The sequence below is a fragment of the Python bivittatus genome, unplaced genomic scaffold (genome assembly GCF_059951505.1).
Source record: "Python bivittatus isolate LINGU-HERP-01145 unplaced genomic scaffold, Pbiv_v1 ctg000480_np1212, whole genome shotgun sequence".
Lineage (NCBI taxonomy): Eukaryota > Metazoa > Chordata > Lepidosauria > Squamata > Pythonidae > Python > Python bivittatus.
The window spans coordinates 69,345,355-69,371,859 of record NW_028277075.1 but is presented as its reverse complement, the minus strand read 5'-3'; the positions used below and the strand labels follow the sequence as shown (position 1 = coordinate 69,371,859).

Genomic DNA, 26,505 nt, shown 5'->3' with positions numbered 1-26,505 from the left:
GGTAAGTAATGTACTTCTTCTGACCTGTCCATCGCATGTGTTAAAAAAGACAATATATCAACTGAGCATTGGTCCTTATAAAATGCACTACACAAAAATAAATGTCCCACTCAATTGTTTCACTTATTTCACATGGCCATACTTGTTCTGAGGTGTGGAGGTTAAAAAGTTGCCCTTCAGGAGTATTGAGGATAAGATGTTGAACCAAGTTAGACATAAACTCTTTTTTATTCACAATGTTTATTCATAAAGCTAGCAGATGTCACAACACTTTTAATAATTCCAATTTTAAAAATGAAAGGAACTATATCCAGATCTTTCTGGAGATCAGTGTCAAGTACTTGTTTTATGATAGCAGCTTTAGATCTCCATGGAATCAAGAACTGAATAAAAAGCCCACAGTTACACATCGTTTCTTCAGTTGGCTTTTTCCAGGAAGTTTTCAATCCATCATGAAATGTTAAAGACACCATAGATCCAAAGGAAAATACTAAATTTGTATTTGAGCAACAGCCTTGATAGAAACGAACCTAATTCCAGGTGCAGGGAGACATTTGAAAGATACTGGTGCATCCTAAATGTAGTTCTTAAAAATGTTGGCTACAGTGGCCAGTGGGCCTCACAGTTACAGATTTGGGATGCATATAACATTTGAACCACTTAGCTTTAAATGTCATTACAGGTAGTTCTTGCTTACCAACTGTATTGTTTAGCAACCATTCAAAGTTACAGTGGTGTAAAAATACCAGCTTTGCAACCAACCCTTACATTTACGACCATCACAGTATCCTGCAGTCATGATTGCCATTTGGCGCTTCACAACCAACACACATTTATGACCATTGCAGCGTCCTGCAGTCACATGATCACCATTTGTGTGCTTTCCAGCTGGCTTGCAACAAGCAGAGTTAATGAAGAATATGGAAGTAAAATTTTAAGTCATAGTCACATGATGTTTTGCTTAACAACCGAATGAGAAGTGATGTAAGTCTGTCGTGGTCACATGGTTTTCTGCTTAGTGACCATGGTGGAGTTGGACCAATGGAGTTGCTGGTCCTAATTGTGGTCACTAAGTGAGGACTACCTGTAACTTAGACTAATATCTAAAGAACATGCCTGGTAGAAAAGAAGCTAAGGATAGGCCTGGTGCTTTTCTGTACCATTTCTACTTCAAATTTATATTGATACACTCTAGATGCCTGAGGCATAGTAGGCAATCCTGACATATTTCAAAGTCTTGAAATTCTATATAATTTCTATTACTCTGCCATTTATGTCTATGGCTCACAAGTCTTTGAAAAGAAATAACCTTCATTTTTGATGATTTATGGCTCCTCTTGCCTCAACATGATATAGGATAAGAGAACAAGAAACATTGAAAGGAATGCCATATTACTTACATACATACATACATACATGTATATATATGTACATATATATCGTAGCGTACTGGATAGCGTAGTGGTTAGAGCACTGCCTTTGACGCAGGAGACTGGGGTTCAAATCCCGGCTGGTACCTACCTTACCAGTAGGGGTCCTTGGGCAAAGACCCCCTAATGCTTCACCTGCCTACCTCAAATATGAGAGTGACATGAACTAAGAGTCATGCTGGCTCAGACATCGCCCGGATTAACAAGGTCCCCACGTCAGATGTTGGGGAACCAGGACAATCTGATGATAAGTGGGTTACTGGAACAAACCATACATGAACAAGACAAGAGAACTTGGAATTGATGGAATGCTACTACAACAGTAGACCTAATGAGAGGGGATATATGAAATGTACGAAGGAACTATGGATAGACAGAAGACCTACATCCACACTAACTGAGAAACAACTAGTTACCCAGTGCTTCAACATAGTGAAGAGGAAGCTGCTCTCACAACTTGAGATAAACCAACTCCACATTACAACTCGGACTCAAGCAGACCTGGAAGAACAACTGGATGTGCAGCCAACACCTGAAGATGGAACGTCACTGCCACCCCTCCATTACAGAGCACAGCAGATCATGGATAAACTAGCTACAGTCAACCCTTGAGACCGATTACCAAGGCTCAGTGGAGAAGTACCATCAGATAGTATGCTAATGAACTGGTATGTGCTACAGCCGCTGTAATCCTGGAAATGCTTGGCTACACAATCAAGAAGAACAGCAGTACATACCCTCCCTGGAAAATGAGGTTGGAGGCTAAGATCAAGGGAACTCAAAGAGAAGTCAGTCGGCTGGTGGAACTACAGAAGGGTGTGGAGATTAAGAACAAGACTTGGCTACTGAAAAAATACATGGGCCTGACTCCATCTGAAGCCCTAGAAACTGCTAAACAAAGGCTCACAGCACTGGCTGCAAGGCTAAGGAGATACACTAGAGAAGCAGAGGCCAAGAAGATAAATGTGCAACCACACAGTAACAGCAGAGTCACCAGCAGCAGAAACTGAACAGTACTGGAAGAACATATGGGAGAAAGAAAAGACACATAACACAGTGTAAAGTGGCTGCAGGACCTGAAAGCAGACCACAGCAATCTCCCAGAACAGGAACCAGTTACCATCACAGTAGCAGACATCCAACCGCGGGTCAAGAACATGAAGAGCTGGACAGCACCTGGCCCAGACATGATCCACACCTACTTTACCCTACTGGCTAAAGAAACTAACAGCAGTGCATGAACACCTAGCAGCACAGATGAACCAGCTGTTAGCAGCAGGCTGCCGCCCAGACTGGCTAACACAAGGAAGGACAGTGCTTATCGTGAAAGACCCTCACAAGGGAACAGCACCATCCAATTACCAGCCAATAACCTGCCTCTCCACAACATGGAAAGTCCTATCAGGCATCATAGCCACCAAGCTACAAGACCATATGGGCTAGTACATGAGCACATCTTAGAAGGGCATTGGGAATAACACCAGAGGCTCAAAACACCAGTTGCTCATAGATAGAGCAGTCTGTTATGCAGAGTGCAGCTATAAACATAGTTCATGCCAAAAATACACACCAGCGTTAGTGAGATTAAAAGAATGCAATGTCCTTATCTTGTTCTCCAAAGAAATCCAGCCAGAAAATATAAAATATCTGGTTGTTTATTGAGAAAAGTAAAAACAACATAAAATACAAGTTTCATGCAAAAAACATAGAAAAAATCACTTCTTCTCATATATGTGGCATCTAAGACTTATCCACTACTCAAGTTTAACAAAGTCTCTAGCCAAAAACTCTCAGAGAAGAGGTACGTTACTTAGTTATTAGTTACTACTACATAACCCATAAAAACTGATTACATGATGGCTAAAATTCTACTGAGCAGCTGGGCATGTAATCCTCCCATTTTATTGCCACCCCTTGAGTAACTAGCATACAAACACCAATAGGTGGCAGTAAATAGCAGTATGCGTGCAAACTAATAATAATAACAGCAGCTGGCCTAACTTGTTAGCCATAACAATATATTTTGAAGATAGCGAGATGCATTTCTTCCCATGAGAAAGTCCTAACACAGTCACCCGAGACTCAATGTCTAGGCAGACCAATCTGAGCACAGCCTGGAATGCCTGGTGCTATACCAAGTCAACAGGACGCTAAGGACCTTCCTCAAGAACTCAATAGAACTGTGGAAGACAACACTGGAAATCAACTCAAGACAGCTCACACAAGCAGCCATCAAGTGAGGCATATACCAAGGTGATGCACTGTCCCCGCTGCTGTTCTGCATAGGCTTAAACCCCCTCAGCCAGATAATCACAAGGACTGGATATGGGTACAAGTTCAAGAGTGGAATCACCATCAGCCGCCACCTCTACATGGATGACATCAAGCTGTGTATGCTAAGAGTGAATGAGACATCGACTCACTGATCTACCTGACACAGATCTACAGTGAGGACACTGGGATGTCATTTGGACTGGAAAGGTGTAGCCAAATGATAGTAAAGAGAGGTAGTTAAGGTAGTTAAGACTGATGGGGTGGAACTACCACTGGGCCCCATAGCAGACATAGAGACCAGCTACAAATACCTTGGTATCCCACAGTCACATGGGAACCATGATGAGGATGCAAGAAAGACAGCAACATCCAAGTACCACCGAAGGATAAGACAAGTCCTAAAGAACCAGCTCAATGGGAAGAACAAGATCCATGCCATCAACATGTATGCCCTACCAGTCATCAGATACCCTGCCGGTATAGTGAGTTGGCCAAAGGAAGACATGGAGGCTGTCAATGTGAAGACCCAGAAGCTCCTCACAATGTACAGAGGTTTCCACCCCAAGTCCAACACCCAGAGATTGTACACCAGCTGCAAAGAGGGTGGGCGGTGTCTGATGAGTGTCAAAGCCACTGTCCTGGATGAAACCTGGAGGATCCAGGAGTACATCACTAAGATGGCACCCAAAGATGAGCTGCTGAGAGAATGCCTGAGGCAGCAGCAAACGGGGAGGAAGTTCAAGTGGAGGAAGTACTGTGGCAAGACAAGCCCCTGCATGGGATGTACCATCGACAGATAGCTGAGGTGGTTGACATTGGGAAATCCTATCAGTGGCTGGAAAGGGCTGGACTAAAAGACAGCACCGAGGCACTGATCATAGCAGCACAAGAACAGGCACTAAGCACCAGATCCACAGAAGCAGGGGTCTACCACACTAGACAGGACCCAAGGTGCAAATTGTGCAAAGAGGCCTCAGAGACAGTGCAACACATAGTGGCAGGGTGTAAGATGCAGGCAGGAACAGCATACACTGAATGGCACAACCAAGTAGCTGGCATTGTGTACAGGAACATCTGCACAGTGTATGAGCTAGATCCCTCCCATCCCCCAGATGGGAGATTCCACAGAAGGTGGTGGAGAATAACAGGGCTAAGATCCTGTGGGACTTCCAGATCCAGATGGACAGGCAGCTACTGGCCAATTAACCAGACATCGTGGTAGTAGACAAGGACCAGAAGACAGCAGTGGTGATAGATGTATCAGTGCCAAGTGACAGCAACATTAGGATGAAGTAGCATGAGAAGCTGGAGAAGTACCAGGACCTGAAGGAAAAACTAGAGAGGATGTGGAAAGTCAAGGCCAAAGTGTTCCCAGTGGTGGTAGGAGCACTCATGGGTGTGACTCCTAAGCTGGGAGAGTGGCCCCAACAGATCCCAAGAACAAAATCAGAGCTCTCTGTCCAGAAGAGTGCAGTGCCAGGAACAGCTAAGATACTGCGCAGAACCCTCAAACTCCCAGGCCTCTGGTATAGGACCCGAGATTGAGGAAGACACATACCACCCGTAGGGGTGAGAGGGGATTTTTTTGTATGTGTGTATTTATATTTATACACGCACACACACACAACCTATATACAGTATACAGCCTGTCTATAGTTATTGGCCAATATAAAGTTTAAAGCTTGCATCATCAAGTTAATATAAATATTAAACAAGTGGAGATGCATGATGCAGGCTTCCTTGACAGCTATTGGGTTGGGATCTGATCAGTTTCATTGCCTGGGCTATTGAGTCTGACCTGCAAATCTGTGTTGTTATGGAAGCAACCAGCACAAAACTGCAAATGGAGGATCACTCCAGCTTCTTTCATAGACTCTCTATGAATCAAGCCAAATGCTATTGAAAACCTAAAATATTACATAAAGTTCTCTTTGTAAGATATTCTTCAGCTAGATAGAAAAACAGGCATGGACTATAATTGTCTTCCCTCCCCTGAATCCATACACTGGTTCAAATTGTATCAGTTTTGCTCCATGTTCTTAAGTTCATGAACCTGGTGTAATATCCATGACATTTAATTCAGATAAATGTATGACCATTTAGAAGGTCAGCAAGCTACTTAGAGATATGTATGTATATAATGATAACCAGGCCTGAAATAAACAATGATCCAGCATCCTGGTTGTCAAAGAGACATGGAGGACAAGGATGCATTTCTTGTTTGCAAATGCATTTCCCATCTCAGCTGAAAGGGGGAGATGGGAAAGCTGCAGAACTGGTTCTACAACTTTAAAGATCCTTCTTGCAGGAATACAGCTAAACAGTTTATAGAAGTCATAAGTACTAGCACCAACAAAGGTGGTCTGGCATATTAAGGGACTGGGAAAAATAACATCAGGATGTGTTGGGACTGCATCGCATTTCAGATGAGTGAAATACTGCAGTGCTTGTAATCATCTTAAGAAATGGTATATTGCACAGACTGCTTTCTTGATCAATTGTTTCATAGACTGATCATCCATCTACACCTGAAGAAGTAATGATAATTCTTATTTACCCTTTTATTTTTACATCCCAGTTTTGTGCAGTTTCTGACGGAGCCACACGATACTGGTGTAGCATTCCAGTTCTACCTGCCCATCTTGTGCAGAAAAATCACAAATCACATAAGGTTATAACAGTTACATCACTGAAGACAGGTGATATAAACTAGGAGTAAGGGCTTCCTAACTACAAAGCAAGTTGGAATCTCATATATATACAAACCCAAATGAAATTATGTTTGAAGACATCTCTAGATCATGTAGCCTTGATAGTATACCCAAATGAAATTATATTTAAAATGTTTAAAGTTAGAAGACATCTCTAATTCATGCAACCTTGATAGGGTTTTTTTTTCCCTGCCTGAAATAATTTTTTTCTACCATCATTTGATTAAAAATTGTGAAACATGCCTGGGGAATCATGGAACTTCTGACAGAGATTCTTGGTATTAATGACTGCTTATTCTAAAAATTGAGGGGAGAATCAACAGCCTTGCCTGAGATAGTTAATCTTTCACTGAAATCATGGAATTTAAAGGGGGCTTGGAGGTCATCTAGTTCAACCCTTTATTCTGTCATATAATTTGACCTCTGGTAGTTGGCTGAGACAACACCACCACTCTGAAAATAATGAAAAATTCTAAGCACTATGTTAAGGAGAACTGATAATGCACATAGGTCCCAAATGGGCTCTTTTGTCATAATTAACTTTGTTGTGCCTATCTGATGTTTTCAAGTCTACCTGGACTTAACAAATTGGTGAAGCACTTGCAAATCTGGAGCTGTCAGTTTTCTATAAAAAGATATGGAAAAGTTAAATGTTCACTGGCTTGATTTGATTTCCATCTTTGCATCTGTTTCTATCTGTTCTGATTACTCTCTCCTAAGGATGCCCAACAGAAAGGATGTCTCTCCCCAGAAAAGTCTCATTTGAAAGAGTTCAGTGTAATCAAAGGATGGAGTTACATAAGTTGTAGCTTCTTCTTTGAAGAACACTCACTTCATTTCATACCTGGAAGTTGGTACAGTATGTACAATGTTTGTAAGAAAGAGAGGTGGGAAAGAAGAACAGGAATGAGAGTCTGAACTGGACTGTGTAAAACTACCTACATTATTTAAAGTCTGTTGATAGAATAGGGCCATATTAGCTCTTTGAAATAAATAAACAGCAGCATTTTTCAGATGGCATAGTATTGTTTGACTCTGTGAACCATTTCTATTGAGTTATCTGAAGAAAAAGAATAAAACATGTCTTCCAGGTCTATATTTTAAAGGCAAAATTCACTCATTTGGCTTGGAGTTAAATGCAGAGACATTCTAACTTTTTCCAGTAGATGATATTGGGTAGTTTTAGCCCTACAGTATTCCATGAATGTTTGTCAATTTAGACAATAGACAATAATTGGCAATAAATGCAGGTGACCCAGCTGAGGCATTTTTGTATGTGTCCACATACATCATCTCCCACTCCATGCTTTTATTCTGGTAGGATCCACAGTGGAGCACCTTTCATACACCAAGTACCAGCCTAGTAGTAGTTTCCCCAAATACAACTGGTGCTCAGTAGCCACATGAGGAAGAGTATAGTACACTAGTCTCTGTGCTTAGAACATGAGCATGAGACACACATCTTACAGATGTGGGAGCAGGGTTAAGGGTGGGAAACATATGGGCTTTTTGTTGGCTGTTCCTTTCCTATAGAACTCTGGTCTGGGATACATTAACTATAGCCTAACTTGGTGAGGTGAAATATGATGAACCAGCTGGGAAATTCGTGCCATAGTTAATTCCACACTGATATTCATTTTTAAATATCATATCAAAGCTTTTAGACATAAGCTACTATTGATAATAATTCCAACTCTGAAAGACCACCCGCTATCATAAAAAGAAGGCGCAAGAAAGCCTGATAAAGATGTGAAGAGATGATATACTGTATCTATGTTATTGAATTCCTTAGATGGGTAGAATTGTTATTTGATTATATTTTCCATTCATATCTGGAGTGTTGAAGAATTCAACATTAAATAGCTATTTGTGTGAGCATATTGAAATCCTTTTTCACTGGATAGGAACTACTACGTTTCCATTCACCAACAGTGTTAAAAATAATGAAAAACATTATTGCAAATAGGCTATTTCAAGTCACTTGTGATTCAGAAACCAACAGATAGCAGTACTTGGTTGTCATTGTCTGAGTTGATGTCCATTGCTCAAGTAGACCAAGTCAGGAAACTAACCCTGCAAGAACTATTGGAACTCTGTTTTATTGTTGTAGGGTATAATAACATAACCTTAAAAGCCTGACAGAGCTTCCCTCTGCCCCCTCTTCTACTGAAGAGAACCAAGGCTGTGTTGTCTTGAGTTTCTTTCTTGTCCACTTTTCCTTTCCAGGGCTATGTTGACATTTATTTAGTGGTTCTTGCATTCCTTTTTCAAAGCTATCTCCACATTCTTCTACACTTGGGAAGCCTAGTGAGGTAGGACCCGGTTAGTATGAGGACGGGATTCCTCCAGGGAATACCAAGGCTGTAGGCTACACCATGACGTCAAACAACATCCCAGAAGAAGAAAATTGCACACTTCTTTCTGTTGCCCAGAAAACTGCTTGGACAGCTCCATGAAGCTGCCAAGAGCTGAACACAATGGGAAGGACAAACTATTTTACTTTGTCTTATCCAGACCACATTAAGTCCAAGTAGATATTCTATGCTTCTGTCGGTTTCTTTCTGTGCCATATGGTGGCTTCCTTTTTTTCTGGTAAAATAGTGGATGCTATCCATTTTTATGAGGTAGTTTCCCTAGCTTGATAATCAGCTGCGCAGCAGGTATAGTTTGACACAGGATTCAGCACTCTCTTGGGGGGAAAAACACTCAAAACAAGCTGGCTAGATAGTTGACATGGAAGTTGAGGATAGAGAGGGGTGGCTGCACCTTAACCCAGTTATCAGTTGTTCAGTCTCAAAGCAAACCTGAGGGACAGGAGATTTATGGAGGGGGATGCCCAATATCATGGGAGAACAGCCTGCCTCAAAAATGGCTGAGAGACCTGGCTCTCCTTTTTCCCATGCAGCAACTTCACCTCACCAGTTACAGGTAGTCCTCGTCTAGCGACTGCCTCATTTAGTAACTGTTCACAGTTATGACAGTGATGAAAAAGTAACTTTGCAACCAATCCTCGCATTTATGACCTTTGCAGGTCTGTAAAGCAAAGGAAAGCTGAAGCAAGATTATAAGCACAATTAGTTTCTCTGAGTGACCACTTTGCTTAATGACCAAGTTGCCAGTCCCAATTGTGGTTGCTAAACGAGGACTACCTGTATTCATTGATCGAGAGGCATTGCTGGTTCCAGCGCAGCCAGTAGCTGTGCCATACTCTTTACCAACTCTAAATAAAGTAAAAAACAAAACAAAGTAAAAATAAAATGAAAGGGTCAAAGAAGAATGTGCTGGGCCACAGGGGATGGAGAGGACCCTAATGCAATACCAGGCTAAAGTGGCCAATGGGGAAAGGCTCATCCCCCCGCTCCTGGTCACTTGACTGCACTGCAGACAGAATGAATTGGCAAGTGCAGCAGATTGTTCTCATTCTTGAGCTGCCCCTGGTTGCTCTTGGCTTAACTGGAAAACACTGATATGGCTAACTGCAACTTAAGGTTGTCATGCTTTGTGAGCAGAGGATGAGCTGAAGGCACTATCTTGGGGATGGAGCAGATGAAAAGATATCTCCAGGAAAGCTCTGTATTGCGATTCAATGTGAGTAGGGAAAGGCCCATAGCTTTGCCTGCTTTCTATCACTGCCCAAAGGGCTGGAGTCCACCCTCCAAAAGTAAAAAGCTGCCTGGTCCTGTTCTAAGAGATTTGTGTAGGTTTTAATCTAGTAAAATAAACCTTTTTTCTAGCTGAACTGATACCATTGGCAGAATGGATTTCCTTTCCTTTCCTTTCCTTTCCTTTCCTTGGCCCACATTAAAATTTTGCTCCAGAGAGTTGGGGGACTCTCTGAAACACATTTGGGGGCATGTGGGGAAGGAGAAATGCCACTGTGCAAGCAGGTCTCCTCAGACCATGTTGAATGTCCCCCTTTCTCTAGTTTGCCTCTATTTAGCATTTCCCCCATCTTCTGTGATAAGCAACTGAAAAAGCTATCTATCTACCAAGGCAAGGTAATCTCTGCAAGGTATGGTTTTGAGTGACTGGGAGGTAAATATGTTCTGCTGAATAAAACATTACTTTTCACTGATGGACGGTCTACTTTTGTTGGTATCTTCCAGTTTAGAGTTTTCAGTCATAGTCTATCTCTCTCCCTCTACCTCCCCCCATCATAAAGCTTACCATCTTGTTCTATGCATAGGAAAAGTATAATATACATGATCAAGGATCATTCAAGCAGTACAGTTATGTATTAACATCTACATTCTGAAACAAATATTACTAAAACCTATTCTTGGTGCTCTGGCCTCTTTTGTCTTGATGTTGTAGTTCTTGAGCAACAAAGAAGCAAAAGTCAGAAAGAGTCCAATGCCACGTATAGACTATATTTTCACTGTCCACCCTTGATGCTTGTTAGCAGTGCCCTCATAAGTGTCAGTAGTTACTTTCTTGAATTTCCAGCTCTGCATGTGGTGGCCCATGAAGGTTTTCTATAAGCAGCAACAGTCTAACTGGGCCTGTTTTCTGCTTGCTGCTTCTTTTCCATTGCACGTGGAAATGTTACATTTTCATTCATCTGTGGCTCAGGTCAACTTTTTCTCATGGAGACTGGCAGAGCAGATTCAGATTAATTCTGGCTGGATGTGTGTTCTGCAAATCCATAAGAAATCACTCTTACATCATCCTACCTAATGGCTTTACATACAGTCGGCAAAAAGGTGTCCCTCTTGCTTTTTAATAAACTGGCTTATATGTTCAGTTTGCAAGCCATAAAGCACACACGTTTTTGGCCTATTTCTTAGTCTCTCATTGGCCATTAGAAAGCTTTTATTGTATTGACCACTTTTTCCAGAAACGTTCAGCTGCTGTTGACATAGTGACACAGTTTTTTCTGATATTCACAGCACTACAAAGTGAGATAATGGCCCCTTCAATCTGCTTATTCTGTCAGGGAGGTTCTTCGCAGTTCAAATCTTAAGAACCAGGTTGCATTTCTTTGCAACTGACTAGCTCTCAGAAGGGAAGGGAAACAATATGTTATGATCTAGAACAGTTGATTCCAACCCTTTTGCATGTATGGAAGAAATCCTTTGATTTTAGGGCAACCTTTTTCTTTTGATAGATTTGGGTTAGATGAGAAAGATTTACCACCTCCTGCTGGGCTGCTATGGGGTAGCCTCATGTGGGTGGCTTACACAGTTGTAAACTAGTTTCTGCCAGGAATTGTGATAACATCAAGATTGGGGTTTCTAGAAAACTTGGCACAATTCCACTCCCCACTCCTAAGCTCGGAATCACTAAATAAACAAATTACTGTAATGAATTAAAAATGCTAATCATAAATCAAATATCTAGGAGGCCATTCTTGCTCCCCCTCCCTAGAGGAACAATTCACTCACCTGATAAATGTAGAAATTGTTTTCCAAATATTCAGAGTTCTAACTAGCATGCTCCAAGGCTAACCTCTGTTTGAATAGATCAATGCTACAGGAGTGACAGAATTGAGACAATTAGTACCAGTGCTATAAAAATGAGAGAAAATTGAGACTGAAGCTAGAAAAATCCTTTCTGTAGTTCAGAAATTGTAAGTCCTGGGGAATAGTAAGTCTGGTTAACTGAAAGCATTCCAAATGTTCATCAAAACATTTACTTCAATCTGTCCTGGTGCAAATTGATACTGATGCTAAAACTGAGGTTTCCAATGTGGGACCCATAGCACTTTCTTTGAACTTAGCAATTAATGGTTCCTGTTGCACTTGGCTTAAAGAAATATGAGAAGGGAAAGGAAGTTGACATTTGGCAAAGTAAAGCACCATCCTACAGTACTGGCTTTAATTCTAAGCATGCTCAAAGCATTACCTGGGCCCCGTAGGCCTTTTTCCCCGCCCTCACCCCCAAAAACCACAGGGCTAGAGACAATTCTAAAAACAAGGGTGAATCACAGTGGAGTGGAAACGCTCAACTTACTGGGATGGTCCAGTAGAAGACTGTGATATGCCAAGTGGAATTACAACCCTGTGCAATGAGAACAAGAGCAACGAAAGTGTACCTTTTTAGTCCCTGCTAACATGATGTTAATTTTCCTTTCCATTTTTCGAGACAGAAAAAGGAATGCACGTGATGCTTGGTTTCCTCTCCTTTATTGTTTGGATCAGGGGCCTCTCTACAAAACAAGGGGCCTGGTTCTCCAAAAATATGGTTTTGCAAAGGAAACGATCCTACCTTGCAGTTATCAGTGCTGATGAAATCACACTGGCTTAGTAGTAATAGCAGTAGCAGTAATGTTAGATCCCCCCCCCCATTTTTTGTGTTTCATCAGTTTTTTATTATAAAGCACATCTGCTTCATGAGTTTTAACATCTCCAAACACAATAGAAAGAAGGTAGCAAAAGAGCCTAGCTGGATGGCCACCCTCATTGCTAGTAACAAATTCAGCTACAATGTAATCATATTTTTTTGATTTTTTTTTTCTGTTTGCACATACTATGCTAGATGGTTATCATCACATGAAGAAATACCCGAACGAGATACAGCTAAGAGCTCAAGTTAAAAATAAACACAACTCTTAAAATTGCAGTTGTACGAAAGAAACCACTTCTATTTGGGAGGAGGAGGTGGTTAGTGGTGGCAGGTGAGGGGTAAAGATATTTCATAGGGAGGCTGGCTGGAGCAGTTGCTCAGTTTGTCAAAAGTGATGATAATACTTTGCATGTCAATAGTAGCACCTTTGATCAAAGGCTATTCTAGCATTTGGGAACCAGCTGGAGATAATTTTACACAAACGAAAGAGACTTCCTACCCTTTAAAGTCTTGTTAAGAAGTGAAGGGATCTCGAGCAGTGAGGTTTTTATTTAACACACTCAGAGCCTTGATTAGGGAAGCCTCATATCATCATCCCCTGTGAGGTGTGGAAACATTATTATTCCCATTGTACAGATGTACAAACTGAGGCAATGAGAAGTTTGATAACCTCCTCTCCCCTCCAATTGTCTCCATGGCAGAAATAGAAAGAAGACCCAGTGTCCTGCCAAACTCCACTAACCCATGCAAACACACACATACACACACACACACACACACACACAGAGAAACATATATACACATATATTTATATATATATATATATATATATATACTCATACATTTCTTCTTTATATTTGCATGACCCTCAGTTCCCCATTAAGCCACCCCCACTTCTTAAAATGCAAACTGATGAACAAATGATTTTATGATGCTGTTTTATGAGATATGGCAAGTTCATCCCCACTTTAGAAGATTTTCAGCAATGGTGGCTTGTTTGCATAATTCCTGTTATAATTTTACGCTACATCCTTAATCCTCAATAGTTATTTGCTGAAGAAAGAATTCTTCATACTGTATCAGCAGATGCAACTACTGTGCAGCTGAGTGGGGAATACCTCACCTTGGATATCCAGCAGGACTGATGTTGTGGGGCCACTGAAGCCTGGAGCTGCTTTCAAACTGGCTGAGGAGTTTGGGTGGAAGTGCACTCCAGGTGCCCATGGGTCAGTGAATATTACTTTTAACCCAAGAGGCCCATCGCAGCCTGTTATTAACATTTGACAGCCAATCGAGTGCTTGATTAATCTCAGCCTTGGGCTCCAAGGGTCCTCAAATATTTGAAAGGCTGACACATAAGTAGCAAGCTCTGCTGTCTTGGTGGCTTACAAGTTGTGCAGAACTGACATATCTTTCTCCCAACTTATTTAACCATATCATGTCTGCAATGATGAGAACATAGGAAGAACTAGCTTGGAGCAGGCCAAAATTGTTGACTTTGTTGATTTGGGAAAGTACATACCTGACCGTGTTAAATGCTCTCATGGCCATTGGGTAAGTTTGATTCCATTAATGGAGTCTACCCACCCTTCTCACTTGTGGGTGTCCCACTTCCATTGCTCCTTATACTTTCCACTGCTAATAATAGTGGAGAATCTGTAATGGAGAGCTGTAATGTTATGATAAACGTTATGTTGTTTCAAGCTTACAGTGACATAGAAGCTGCAAATCTAGTACAGTATGTTGTCTAGGACTCCATGTGGCCTCTGATGAAATGGACAGGGTGCGGTTTAATATGCCATCTGTCACCCGTGGATTGGATCCACGTTTCACTTACCCCCTTTGGGGGGCAGGAGGGACCAGGACTGATTGGATCTAGGAGATGGTCAGTGCTTCCCTGAGGAAGGAGGGGGTACCTGCAGCCTTGAAAGAGGCTCTGGTAAGCCCCTTAATAGGATCTCTTTGGATCCAGCCAATTTTGATATTGCCCAGTGTCTAACTTTCCCTTTCCCTGTAGAGAGATTGGTGGTGAGGCAGCTACAAAGAAGAATGGATGATCTCAGTGCTTTAGAGATATGATTTGTCAACACATAAATCCAGCAAATTAATGAAAACTTTGCAATTTGTGTCTATCTGGAGCAATCCTTGCAACTTCCAAATGATTTCTGAAAGTTAGAATAATTTGTTTTGTAAACATGTACTGGAACATAAATTTGTTCCAAACTGAAGGTTTTTTGTGCTTCAGTCAATGGCTTGTGATTAGATTATCTTTTTTGCTTGCACTAAACAGCCTAATATGGTCAACTGATGCAGTTCTGAAGCTCACCCAATACGTTTTTATAAATTGCAAAGGAGCAAGATGGAATTGAAATCATATTGGGCAAAATTTACTAACTATAATGAACATTGGATATAATTAATTTAAAAAAATAGCTCATAGCTCAGTGACAATGATTTTACTTTTGAGTCAGGAAGAAATTGAGAAAAAAATATACTGGAAACAGAGTTGAAAAAATACTGCAGTAGGAAGTTATCTATGTTCTAGTTCCTTTTTGGCATAAAAATTCTTTTTGTTGTTTCAGTATCCAACATTTTGTTTTGTTTTTGCATCTGATTGGATGACAGCTATACAGGTGAGGCAGAAAAATAGAAAAACAAGCCCCTCCCATTTCAATACTCTTTGTTTTTATTTCTCTAGCAAGATATATTAAACAAATGCCAGCCGATAAATCATGCCTTACTGTCACTTTCTTCTCCTGCTCCCCCCATCTCAATAGTAGAATAATAAAGAAATATATTAAAATGTCCCTGGGGGCTTTGATTTTAAATACTTGGCCCAGCTGAGAGAACGCCATCCCCCCCCCCCCAAAAAAGCCATAGGGTGGAGTGGGAAATTCACCCTGCAATTCACATTTTTTTTGACAAGGTTCCTTGTTTCTCTAAAACCCTTTCTGGTTATTTCGGGTCTTTCTCTTATTCCTGCATGCCTTCTTTATTCTTAGCAATGTCTTGATATATGTATAAAAATATGCCTGCCAGAAATATAATTCAAGCATCTGTACATCATACAGGGGGAAAAATACAGTAACACACTGACTAAATCAACAAAATACACACCTATAACTCTATCACAACTATTATACACATTGTAAAAATCAACCTGCTCAAATACAACTTGACAGAACAGATCCATGGATTAATTGCCTGGAGGAGGAAACTAAACACTGGGGGATGTTTATAGCTGAGAGGTTGGCTCACGTGCCCCCATGATTAACAGTCAAGACTGGAGGGAGGTATTAGATGCCCTGCTGTAACCTATATGACCATTTCTTCTATACAAAAAGTATATGGAGAGACTATATACTTCAAGGAAGCAAGATGCTGCAAGGCTACGAACTTTGTATTTGGAGGAGTCATTTTTTTTTTTTTGAGAAGGGAAACAGCTGAATAAATTGTGTGTGAGAGGAGGAGGTGTGAAAAATGCCGGGAGGCGAGTCAAGAGGACAGAGGGAGATTTAAGTGGAGGACCTGGGAGGGAAGATGGGCAGAGGAAATGTCCATGGAAAGATAACAGGGAAGTGATGGGCGATAGTGTGGAGAAGCAGATATTGTTGGATTTTGTGAACTTTGATCTGTACTTGCAGCAAGATTGTGGAAAGTGGTTGGTCTGGAAACAACATAAGAACATAAGCAGCGACCTGCTGGATTGGGCCCTGGCCCATCTAGTCCAGTGGTTTGTTCTCACAACGGCCATCCAACTGCACAAGGAAGCCCACCAGTCTCCCAGCAGATGGCCTTCAGAGGCAGTCACACTGCCATCAAAATTAAGAACTGCTGATTCCCATGGCTTCCCTGATTTGGTCCAACCCTTTTTTGAATCCAGCCAAGCTGGCAGCCAGGAGCCACATCTTGTTGAAGTTGAAGGAGTGGACAGCTTTAAACCAACTCCCAGCCTTTCAACCAAAATGAATGAATGAACTAGGATCTAGCCATTTTATATTAAACCAGCATCCATTCTTTTCCAAAATCACAATTTTGGAAATTCCAAGAATTCTGCTATCCACTGACTTCAGTATTCGGTGTAGGTCTCACCAAGTGGAACAGCCTCTGTATCCTCCTTTTACTACCATCCCTTCTACTATCATTGAAAAAAATGCTTGTTTTTCTTAGAATTTGATAGTGCTGCCAAAATAGTCTTGTTGTTTGCCCATAATGTGTAACTAATCCTGTCAGTCTTTGGTGTTTGTCAGAGCCTGTAAAAGGGTTACCTTGACTGTCCATCTGGGCATTCCTGTCCTGGGAAGAAATGGATCAGTATGAGCTAGCAATCTGCCCACTGGGTCCAATAAAGTTATTCAGAAAAAGCATGTCAAAAAGGAACATTGGTACCATCTAACAAATACTATGCTCACTTGCGTTTTCCTAGCTTTATCTATATCTCATCTCCCATTGCTTGTACAAGAGCAGAAGGCTTTAAAAATCATTATTTTTTTATCTAGGCTGCTGTCAGTGACAGTCACATATAGTATCTCAAGGCTTGGCGTCACCATCAGATAAGGAATGTGGTGAATTAAAAACACCCACCAGCCCATCTCCTCTCATTGGGGACCAGGTGGTATATTTGCTAAAATCATGTTTCAGGAGAAGCAAGTGAGGATTCTGTGATAAAGGTAGTGTCTGAGGAGAACGTAAACAAAGGAGGATCTAAGCCTTGAATCTCTCTGATTTTCCCATTAGAAGTTACTATTGCCTGGGCGTCCTGCAGAAAAACATGCATTCAGAATCTTTTCTTGCAGCAGAAGTAGCTGCTCTTGTGTGCAGAGATGGCTTAAGAAACAGCATAGGAAACAAAAAAATCCAACTACTACTATTATCATAGTAGCAAAAACAATGATAATCCTTGCTGCTTTTTAATGATACCCCGGATCTACCATTTGCAGCTGCTTGCCTTGGAGCAGGACCAACCATGGACATATTTTTAAGGCAGATTTCACAAATAAGTTTCAGTTGGGGTGTTTTTCAAATTCTAGAAAATATGAAGTAATAGTCTGATGGAGAAAAAGAATGAGAAGCCAAAACAGCCACCTTGGTTTTCTTGAACCAGCTAGCCTGTCTCTGTCTAGAGGTAAAGGACATGGTGCTAAAGCACAGGTGTGCAACTTCTGTTGGGTGGCACATTGAGAGTTGTATTCCAAAAGTGGGCAGGAATTGTATTATTTGAAGTTAATGCCTTGGGTATCTGCAAAGCTTAAGGTGCCCATTTTGCTCCTTAAGCCCCTTCACAATGCAAAAAAAAAAAAAAAAAAAGTTTCCCAATCTGGGCTCTTGGAGCCACAAAAGAGATGTACATGGGGGTATATGGCCCTAGACTGCACTTTTTGCACCCTTACAATAATAATAAAGACAGGGAAGAGAATCTTGCCAGTTGAACCAATGTATCCTGAAGAAATTATTTAAGAAGTCTTATGATAGCTATCATCAAACATTTGAAGAACTGACTCATAAACAGGACAACTTTGTTTTCTGTTGTGCTAGAGAGGAAAATCTGAATCAGTGGTTTTAAACAACAAATCAGGAGATTTTAGATAACCATTAGAAACCTCCTAAGAATACAGACCATCAAACAAGTGAGCAGGCTGCTTTGGAAGATCATATACTTTCCTCCCATATAAGTTTTAAGAGAAACAGAGTGACCATTTATAAGGGATACTCTAATAGTAGAATTATTGCCCAAGCAGTTGACTGGACTATGATTTTGAGTTTCCTTCCAGGTGTATGACTGCAACCTGAAAGAGGGTTCCTAGCTGTATTTTGGAGCTATTCTATTTCTTTATGTTCTCAGTAGATGATAAGGAAAAACCTGGAAGAAGTGGAGGGAACATATGGAAAAGATATACATGGAAGACATAATCATCTGGACCTTCCATGGAATTCTATGAGTTAAGCACTGTGTGACACTGCACAATAAAAGCCTTGTCTGGAAGCATCTTGCCATTTTATAGAACACCTGGCAGTAATCTGGAAATGTCATTTCAGAATTGATTCATGCAATCTTGTCTATGACATATTGAAGCAGAAATGAATTGTCTTCCAAGTAGATTTTGTTATGTTTAATGGATGCTAAAAATGTTCAACAAGTGCCACCTTTGATCGCAAAACCGTTTTGCATGTATATCAAGGCATCCATTTTCCGCAGCAGCTTGAATCTTGATCACAGCAAATCAAGCATGTGAATATGCAGATAAAATCACAATGCTGCCTGGTCCCCACTGCACTCATCAGGAGCTGGGGTGTGTGTGTGTGTGATTGCAGTGTTGCACAGCACTGGATGTTTTATGATGAACAATTTAGACAATCCTTTTCTACAGGGCCTTCCTGATTTTGAGTGGAAAGTGGAGAAGCTGTCAAACGTGTACAAAGTAATTGTGGGCTGTGGCTAGGGTCACTTTTGTAAAATTATTACACATAGGATATGCTAAATTGTGAGAATGATAGTGTCACCTGCTGATTTTAATACATTCAAGTGTTGAGTGGATTAACCAGAAATTAGCTACAATGATTTATTTTCAGTGCTCCTCCATTCCTGCTATGACACCATAATCTTTTTATGTTGAGTAGATACCTAGAAAACTAAGGTTTTAAAAAAATTTCCTGATAAGGATATCAGAAGGAAAAAGTAAAGAGACAATAAGATGTTCTAGGATCTGGAGAAAAGAGAAATCAAGATCTAAGTTGAAGTAATTAATGGACAGCTAAGGCCTCTAATTAGAAAGCAGGGGGGTATTTTAGTATCAAATAAAGTCCTGAGATGTATTTAGAGGAAGTGTATGTTTCTCTGAAAAATCATACACTTGTGAGAGATGTAAGTTGTTAATGAAGTGTTCATTATCAGGCAATCATTCTATCTTACAATTAGTGGGACACTGACTGGCTAATTGTATTGCTGCACGCTTGTTCCAATGGAAGGACTCTGCCAACCTTGGAACCAAGATGGAGAAGAAAGGTGGTGCCAGTGCAGATTGAAATAGGTAGATTTCTTATGGCTGACTGGATGGAGCAATCATTTCTAGGGTAATCCATGACAACTTGTGAGGGATCAGTTTGATCAGCTTACCAGAGAAAATTCAGCAGTATTTAACATGTCTCTTCACTACTGCCAGGTCAAAGGAACAAATAAACATTAGTATCTCCCTAGCAAACTTTAGTTTGTGATATGTACTTCAAGCTTCCAGACCTGTGGGTCATAAAAAATAGCTTCCTTGCCTCTCACTGTTCTCTCTTCCCTCTGGCTCCAAGCCTGGAAATCAACTGCTTTCCTTTCTCACATGGCATAAATTCTTATGGATCCCTGCATGGCTGACAAGCCATTCCCTTAGAAAAACAATTTCTCTGGGGCTGAGGGAAAGAAAACACAAGTGACACATAAATGCTCTGCATACATAGTTACAACACACACACACATTCACTCACACTATTCTCTCTCTCTCTCTCTCTCACACACACACACACACACACACAATGCACCCAGAGGGCTATGGGAGCATCATGGCTCCTCTCTGCTTTGCTTAGAGGCCTGGCTAGGGTAAAGGTCTAGCCACCCTTATTATTTATATTATTACTCTTACAAGTTGTATTGAATTATAATGAAGCCACCTCACTGAAACAGAGCAAGTGATCTTGCCGTTTGCCCTCTCAAGTCTGTGCACCCACAGATAAGGGCTAGCTTTCTTATGGCAGGGCAGGGCAGGCTATCATCCTAATGGGCCTCTGGCTGGAAGAACGCATAGGCAGTCTTGTATGGCGGTAACAGACTCCTCTCCTCCCATTTCTTCAAGGTCCGTGCCCCACTGCAAACTCAAACAAACCAGGGCTGAAGAGGCCACTTTCACTTCTCTGGGCTTAAGCCCCTGGGGAGCTGCTCTCCTCTGTCCTTGCTCTTCCTCTTGCTTGTTCTTGCTAAGTACGGAGTCTGAAGGACAGGCTAAAGCAGGAGGTTGGGTGGTAACAATGCTCCTTATAGTAGTATGTGCTGCTGAACCAGCATAAGGGGCACTGACATCACTTTCCCATGCCCAGAGTTTTTTTTTTGAGTTCATATTTCAGGTTTCCTCCCTTAGCCTCTGTTCATCCCCAAGCTTTTCCCTCACGAGGAGACCTCGGTGCAGCCGCTGTGCATAAAGTCATGTCATGAGAGTGTAGCCAATAAATGTTGACTTGGTGCACTGAACCCCAGAGCGAGTCCTTGGCTTCTGCCTCTCAAGCCTTCAACTGATGCCACTGTGCCACTGCCTGGCGAGGGTGTGCAATCATATCCTTCCAGTGCTTTACTTCGCCTGGTCCACTCTTCCACGATAGGTAGATCTAATGGGGGCAGGGAAACAAATTAAACAGGACTGGTCAAAAGTCATAATATTCACTCTTATCCCCATCTCTTCATTGAGTTCCTGCTCTGTCCACCATCCTCCTCCCAAATTGGCCAGCCTCAGACACGTCTTAGTTCAAGCTGCTTGGATCATAGCTGTCTGCTATGAAATGGCTAGCCCTCAGTAATGAGACAGAAGTGGCTAAGTCTGTGATTTCCTTGCTTGGGCATAAAGCAAGCAGGAGGGACTAATTCTGACATGAAAGGGGGTGGCAGTTGGGAGAAGCTGACTTGCTTCTCCATGGCATGGCATGCCCTCCCAGGCTAAGGGCACTTTTAGATGAGTAGGCTTCTCATTGTTCAAGCTGTCTGATTTCACAATAACATTAAAACAGGGCTTCAGCAGGCTGTTCTGACTACTTGAGATGATTAGGATGTTACTGGGGTGGACATTTTACTTCCCAGCCAGTCTATACTATTCACAGGGAACTGGCAGCCAAAATTAGCTGCCTTCCTGATTTTGGGCACTCCTCATGATTTCTTGTGGCCCCTTTCTCCCTTCCTGCCACCCGGCTGGGATCAGTTGGCTTAAGTGTTGCAAGAACATCCTGTCTGGAATAGTCTGACTCATTTCTATCACTGAAAGTCAGGTAAGCCATGCTGGCTGGGGAATTCTGGGAGTTGAAGTCTACACATCTTAAAGTTGTCAAGGTTGAGAAACACTGTACTATAGGGAGGAAGGCAGGAAGAGCCTGGACATTAAAATTAGAGCTTCATGTCTCCAGTATTCCAGGGCTGGGTTAGGGCCAACTGCTGCCCAACATGGTGCTCCTCAACAGTAGCGAGACTCTCATGCCATGAGATGGAAACAGTTGTGGTATCCGACAACACCTTCAAACTAAGATTTTAAACTTTAGTCACTCACCATAACAAGGAAAACTTTAATCTACAATGCAGATTAAAGTCAAACATGCCAGTTAAGGACAATTACAAAAAAAATTGACTGAAGTCAAGTGCGGCAAGATACCTAGGGAAAAAACTTTATAGTGTCCTCCTTCCCTTGGTGCCCTAAACCCATGCTTATTTTGCTTAAAGGGCTCCTTTATTCCCAAGATGGGCAGGATGTCAGCCCTTCAAGCTAGGCCAGCCAGGTCAATAAACAAGACACTTCAGGGATTCTGGGGATGCTACTTTATTGTGGTTGGGTAGAATAACAGAATCTTGAAAGCTTGTCCAAGTTTCCCTCTACCCCATCTCATACTAAACAAAATCAAGACAGAGCTATTCTGAGTTTTTTTTCTCCCACTTCCTCCTGTTTCTGGACTGTACAATCATTTGTTCAACTTGCCCCTTAACATCTTGTTCCTCCCCCCACCCCCCACTGCCGCCCCAGTGGTTCCTTCATACTTTCCCCAAGGTCAGCTCTGCATTCCTTTACCCAGCTACACGATTAACAAACATGGCTGTTTCTATTGTCTTAAAATGGATCTTGTGTATAATGTGGAAATGTAAATATTAGCATGGTCAAGTCAAGGCTTATCTATAGTAAGAATTCCTTATGGAGTAGGAGAGTGTAGTCCTATGGCATGATGAAGTGGAAATACAGAAGAATGGAGCTGTGGGAAAATGGAGTTGTTTTTCCCAGAGCAGGACAATGCCTGAGAGGGCCCCAGACTAACTGGTGGATATTCCGTGCTCCTGAGAGTCCAAGAGGCTAGTAAGGCTGGTTTCTGACAAATCGGCATAAAGGAAGTTAAAGAATGAGGGAAACAGTCAAAGAAAGCCTGGATTCTTCTTTTCTTTTCCCTTGATAGGTTTGTTATTTCACACAAGCAATTTAAAGGGTAAGTTTTTTTTTTTTTTTTTGCAAAATTGTGATTTGCCTTTTTAAGCAAAGATTATATTTCAACTGCTTGAAGACCTTTTGCTTGGTGTGTTTTACATATTAAACTGAATGTAGTCAGAAGTACCATTTGTTGATGCATGGGTGCAGTCAGGCTATGTAAACCTGGTTTAAGATTTGATCAGAGGATTATTTTGTTTGGATTTCTATATTTTATGATGGCATTTTTAACTAAAGCATTAGCTCATCTGGGTATATATAACAGACATAAGTTGGAAACATTCCCATAGAATCCAATACAGATTCTCCTTTGGCACATGATCAAAATGGCTGTCTTCATATACTCCTACATTTTAAAATATAGCAATGGGAATTACTTTTTTTCCCTTTTTTTAATTGTAAAACTTATTTATCATATTGTGGTAAAACATACATAATACATTATATTATTTTGATACAGTGGTATTTGTACAGTATTGATAAAAGATTATTAACACTTTAATGTTTAGATAGCTTAGACCATTGAAGATTTTAAAAAAGAGAGTATTATATCAGTATTAGTTATGATTTAAAATGTGAGTGTTAATGAGCATTAGATTATTTAGTTTTTTCATCCAGAACTGAATGTAACATTAAAAAACTGCTGCAGATTGCATCAAAGTATTTGTTATAAAATAAAGGTTTCTGTCTTAAGCTGATTACTTAGCATTAAAGTCTCCATTGTATTCTTACTGCACGTTGAAGGAAAAAAAGAAAAAGAAAAAAAAAGATGAACAAAGCAAAATCGACAATGATTAAAATACAAAGAGAAAAAAGAAAGAGAAAAAAGGCTATTTGGTTTTTAACTTCCCTCTTTTTCTGCTAACTTACAATATTTATAAACATTTGGGCCCCCTTAGAAGCCCGACTATAAGTGATTATATTTGCCATGCTGTGTGATGAATTGTATATATGGGGACCATTCTTGCTTAAGTTTGGTTAAACCTCTGTTGTGAACATATACTGTTAATTTTGCCATTGCTGCATATTCTCCAAGTTCAAGTTCCCAATCAGATATTGTCGGAATTGTATCTTTCTTCCAGTATTGAGCAAAATTTATTCTTGGTGCTATGAGCATGTATCTCATTAAATTGTGATGAGGTTGAGTCATGGCAACTGGACTTCTTCAAGGTTTCTTTTCTTTTTTAGGTTTCTTTTCTTTTCTTTTTTAACTTTTATAAACTTAAAAGAAGTCCAGTTGCCATGACTCAACCTCCAGACAATTACACCTGGATGACTGAGAATCTTCATAAACATTAAATTGTGATGTTTCTTATTGACTTTTTCTGGGATTATACCCAGTAAGAAGAATTGGGGTTTCATTTCAAATTGAATTCCACAATTTTCTTCATTGTACTATGTATATCTTTCTAGTACTTTGAGTTTGTTTACATGTCCACCACATGTGGTAAAATGTTCCTTCTGTTTCATGGCATTTCCAACATTTATTACTGTATAATTTCTCTGTCTTGGATATTATTGATGGGGGGAATAATATTTTCAAGAGCAGTTGAAAATGAAGATGGAGACAGAATGATGAATGTGAGTCATCCACTGGGCTCACATCTATAGGTATCCAAGGGCTGTTTCATACAGGTATTTTCCTGACAGTGTAGTTATTCTCTATGGTCCCTTGTAATCACTCAGCAGGAATTTCCACTATTACAGCTACAAATGTTTGGCATCTACCATGATCATGGAAATTGTATGAATGTATGAATGTATGGTTATGCATTATCTCCATCTACAGATTGTATTAAGAAAAGCATGGAGGAAAATGTCTTAATAAAGGGATTGATTTTCTAGTATGCAAGATATCAACAATTTCCACAAGAGTACTAGCTATTTTTCCAAAGCTTTTATGATGGTGGTGGTGGTGGGACTGTAAAGTTAATGTCATCTCTGTCACCAGTGACAGAGACATTAACTTTACAGTTCCTCCACCCCACACTATCATAAAAGCTCTGGAAAAATAACTAGTACTCTTGTGGAAATTGCTGAGAAAAGGGGTTTTTAGGCCTGCTACTTGATAGCATTACAAACAGGGGAACTAGAGACTAAATCTAAGTTCTCATGCATGCAAGGACATGGTCTACTTGGATGAGCTGGCAGCTAATATCCATAATTCATGCAGGCATGGAAAAAAGACTCACAGTCCTAAACTATTGCTGCTCCTTTTGCAGGGTGTGTGTGTGTGTGTGTGTGTGTGTGTGTGTGTGACTGTGACTGCAGGGGTAGGGCCTTTTCTTTGGTGACTTGCATTATTTGGAATTCCCTGCCTAGAGGGATCTACTAAGCCACATTGTTTTCTACTTAGTTTCTATCATTTGATGAAACATATAAGACATTTTTTGGCTATTAAGTTATTGGTTTTGTTGCCATTGTTTTTACTTCTACTTTTAGGGGCAAATGCCATTTTAGCCCTATTTACACACTGTGAAATGTAGGGGTGTCAATCTGAGATCAAGCATTTGTTCCATTTACCATTAAACTGTATTCATGCACAGATGCATGAATACCGTGCAAATCCCTCCTTTTAAAATAGCCCCCATGACCCACACAGGGGAAATATGCTAACATCTACAGTGTTTTGCCACTCTGTATATCTATGCTTTAGGCCAAAGCTATGATGGAGCCCTGATCATTCTGCAGTCCTGCTAATCCAATGGCTTGGCTGTTTTAGGCTTTCCTGGCTGTGGCACAAGGGCAGAGATGCAACAGCATTTTTTTTCCAAGCATGTTTCCTTGATCCTACCTTCTTTTTGTTTTCTTGATGACAATACCATCAGAAGGAGGATAAAAGAAAACAGCAAATGCTTATTTTCTAGATAGAAACATACAAGGTAGCTGGGAACTTAGGTATGGGGAAGAGTTTCCAGCAGCTGAGTAAATGATTCCTTGGTGCCCAGGATCATACATGCAAGTGGTGGTAGTGAGAGAATGGTGTGGCTTTGGGAAACCTTCTTCCACATGGCCAAACAAAGTAAATAAATTTGTACACTTTTCTGGGAAAGGAAAACTAAGTTACAGAAGACAAGATAAACACAAAACATGCATTGATTAGATGCAGTTGAACCATGTGTGATTGTATTTCCAGTTGCATGCTGTTTCAAACTGTGTGATTTCATCTGATATGAAAGGAATGTCTGAACGTGAATACCTCAAAAAAATCTCATTGCCATGTGAAGCAGCTGTCAGTCTTCAAGAAAAAGACCCAAAGAGGTATTTTTTTCCTTCATGAGCAAGCTGCATATAGTATCTTGAGAAGATCAGTCTACACAGTTGAAAAATGAACACATTCAAGGTACAAAGAAGTAGTTAATCAGATTTGCTTGGGCATATGATAGAGTTGGATAAAAGAGGAACTACAGGCAATGCCATAGAAAACTGAACATCCTCATTGATAGAGCAAATAAGTGTTTTTGATAGGGACAGGGTTTGACATTTGAGGAAGCACATTCCCTAATAAAATCATAGCTCTAGTGATACATTTTAGAGAACTGCATGACATCTGAATGTATTATTATAATCACCATGGACCCACTGAGGGACAAGAGGTTT

General features: G+C 40.7%; 1 protein-coding gene across 2 annotated transcripts in view; it reads right to left on the bottom strand.

The window, feature by feature from the left end:
• Positions 1–12,344: 12,344 nt before the first annotated feature.
• The window catches only part of SYT7 (synaptotagmin 7), a 236,344-nt gene continuing 222,183 nt past the window's right edge, over positions 12,345–26,505 (bottom strand). For both annotated transcript variants that reach the window (XM_088146197.1, XM_025165022.2), the window contains one exon: positions 12,345–21,061. In XM_088146197.1, coding sequence (XP_088002323.1) covers positions 20,957–21,061 — 105 coding nt within the window. In that variant the 3' untranslated portion in view covers positions 12,345–20,956. The remainder of the gene's footprint in view (positions 21,062–26,505) is intronic.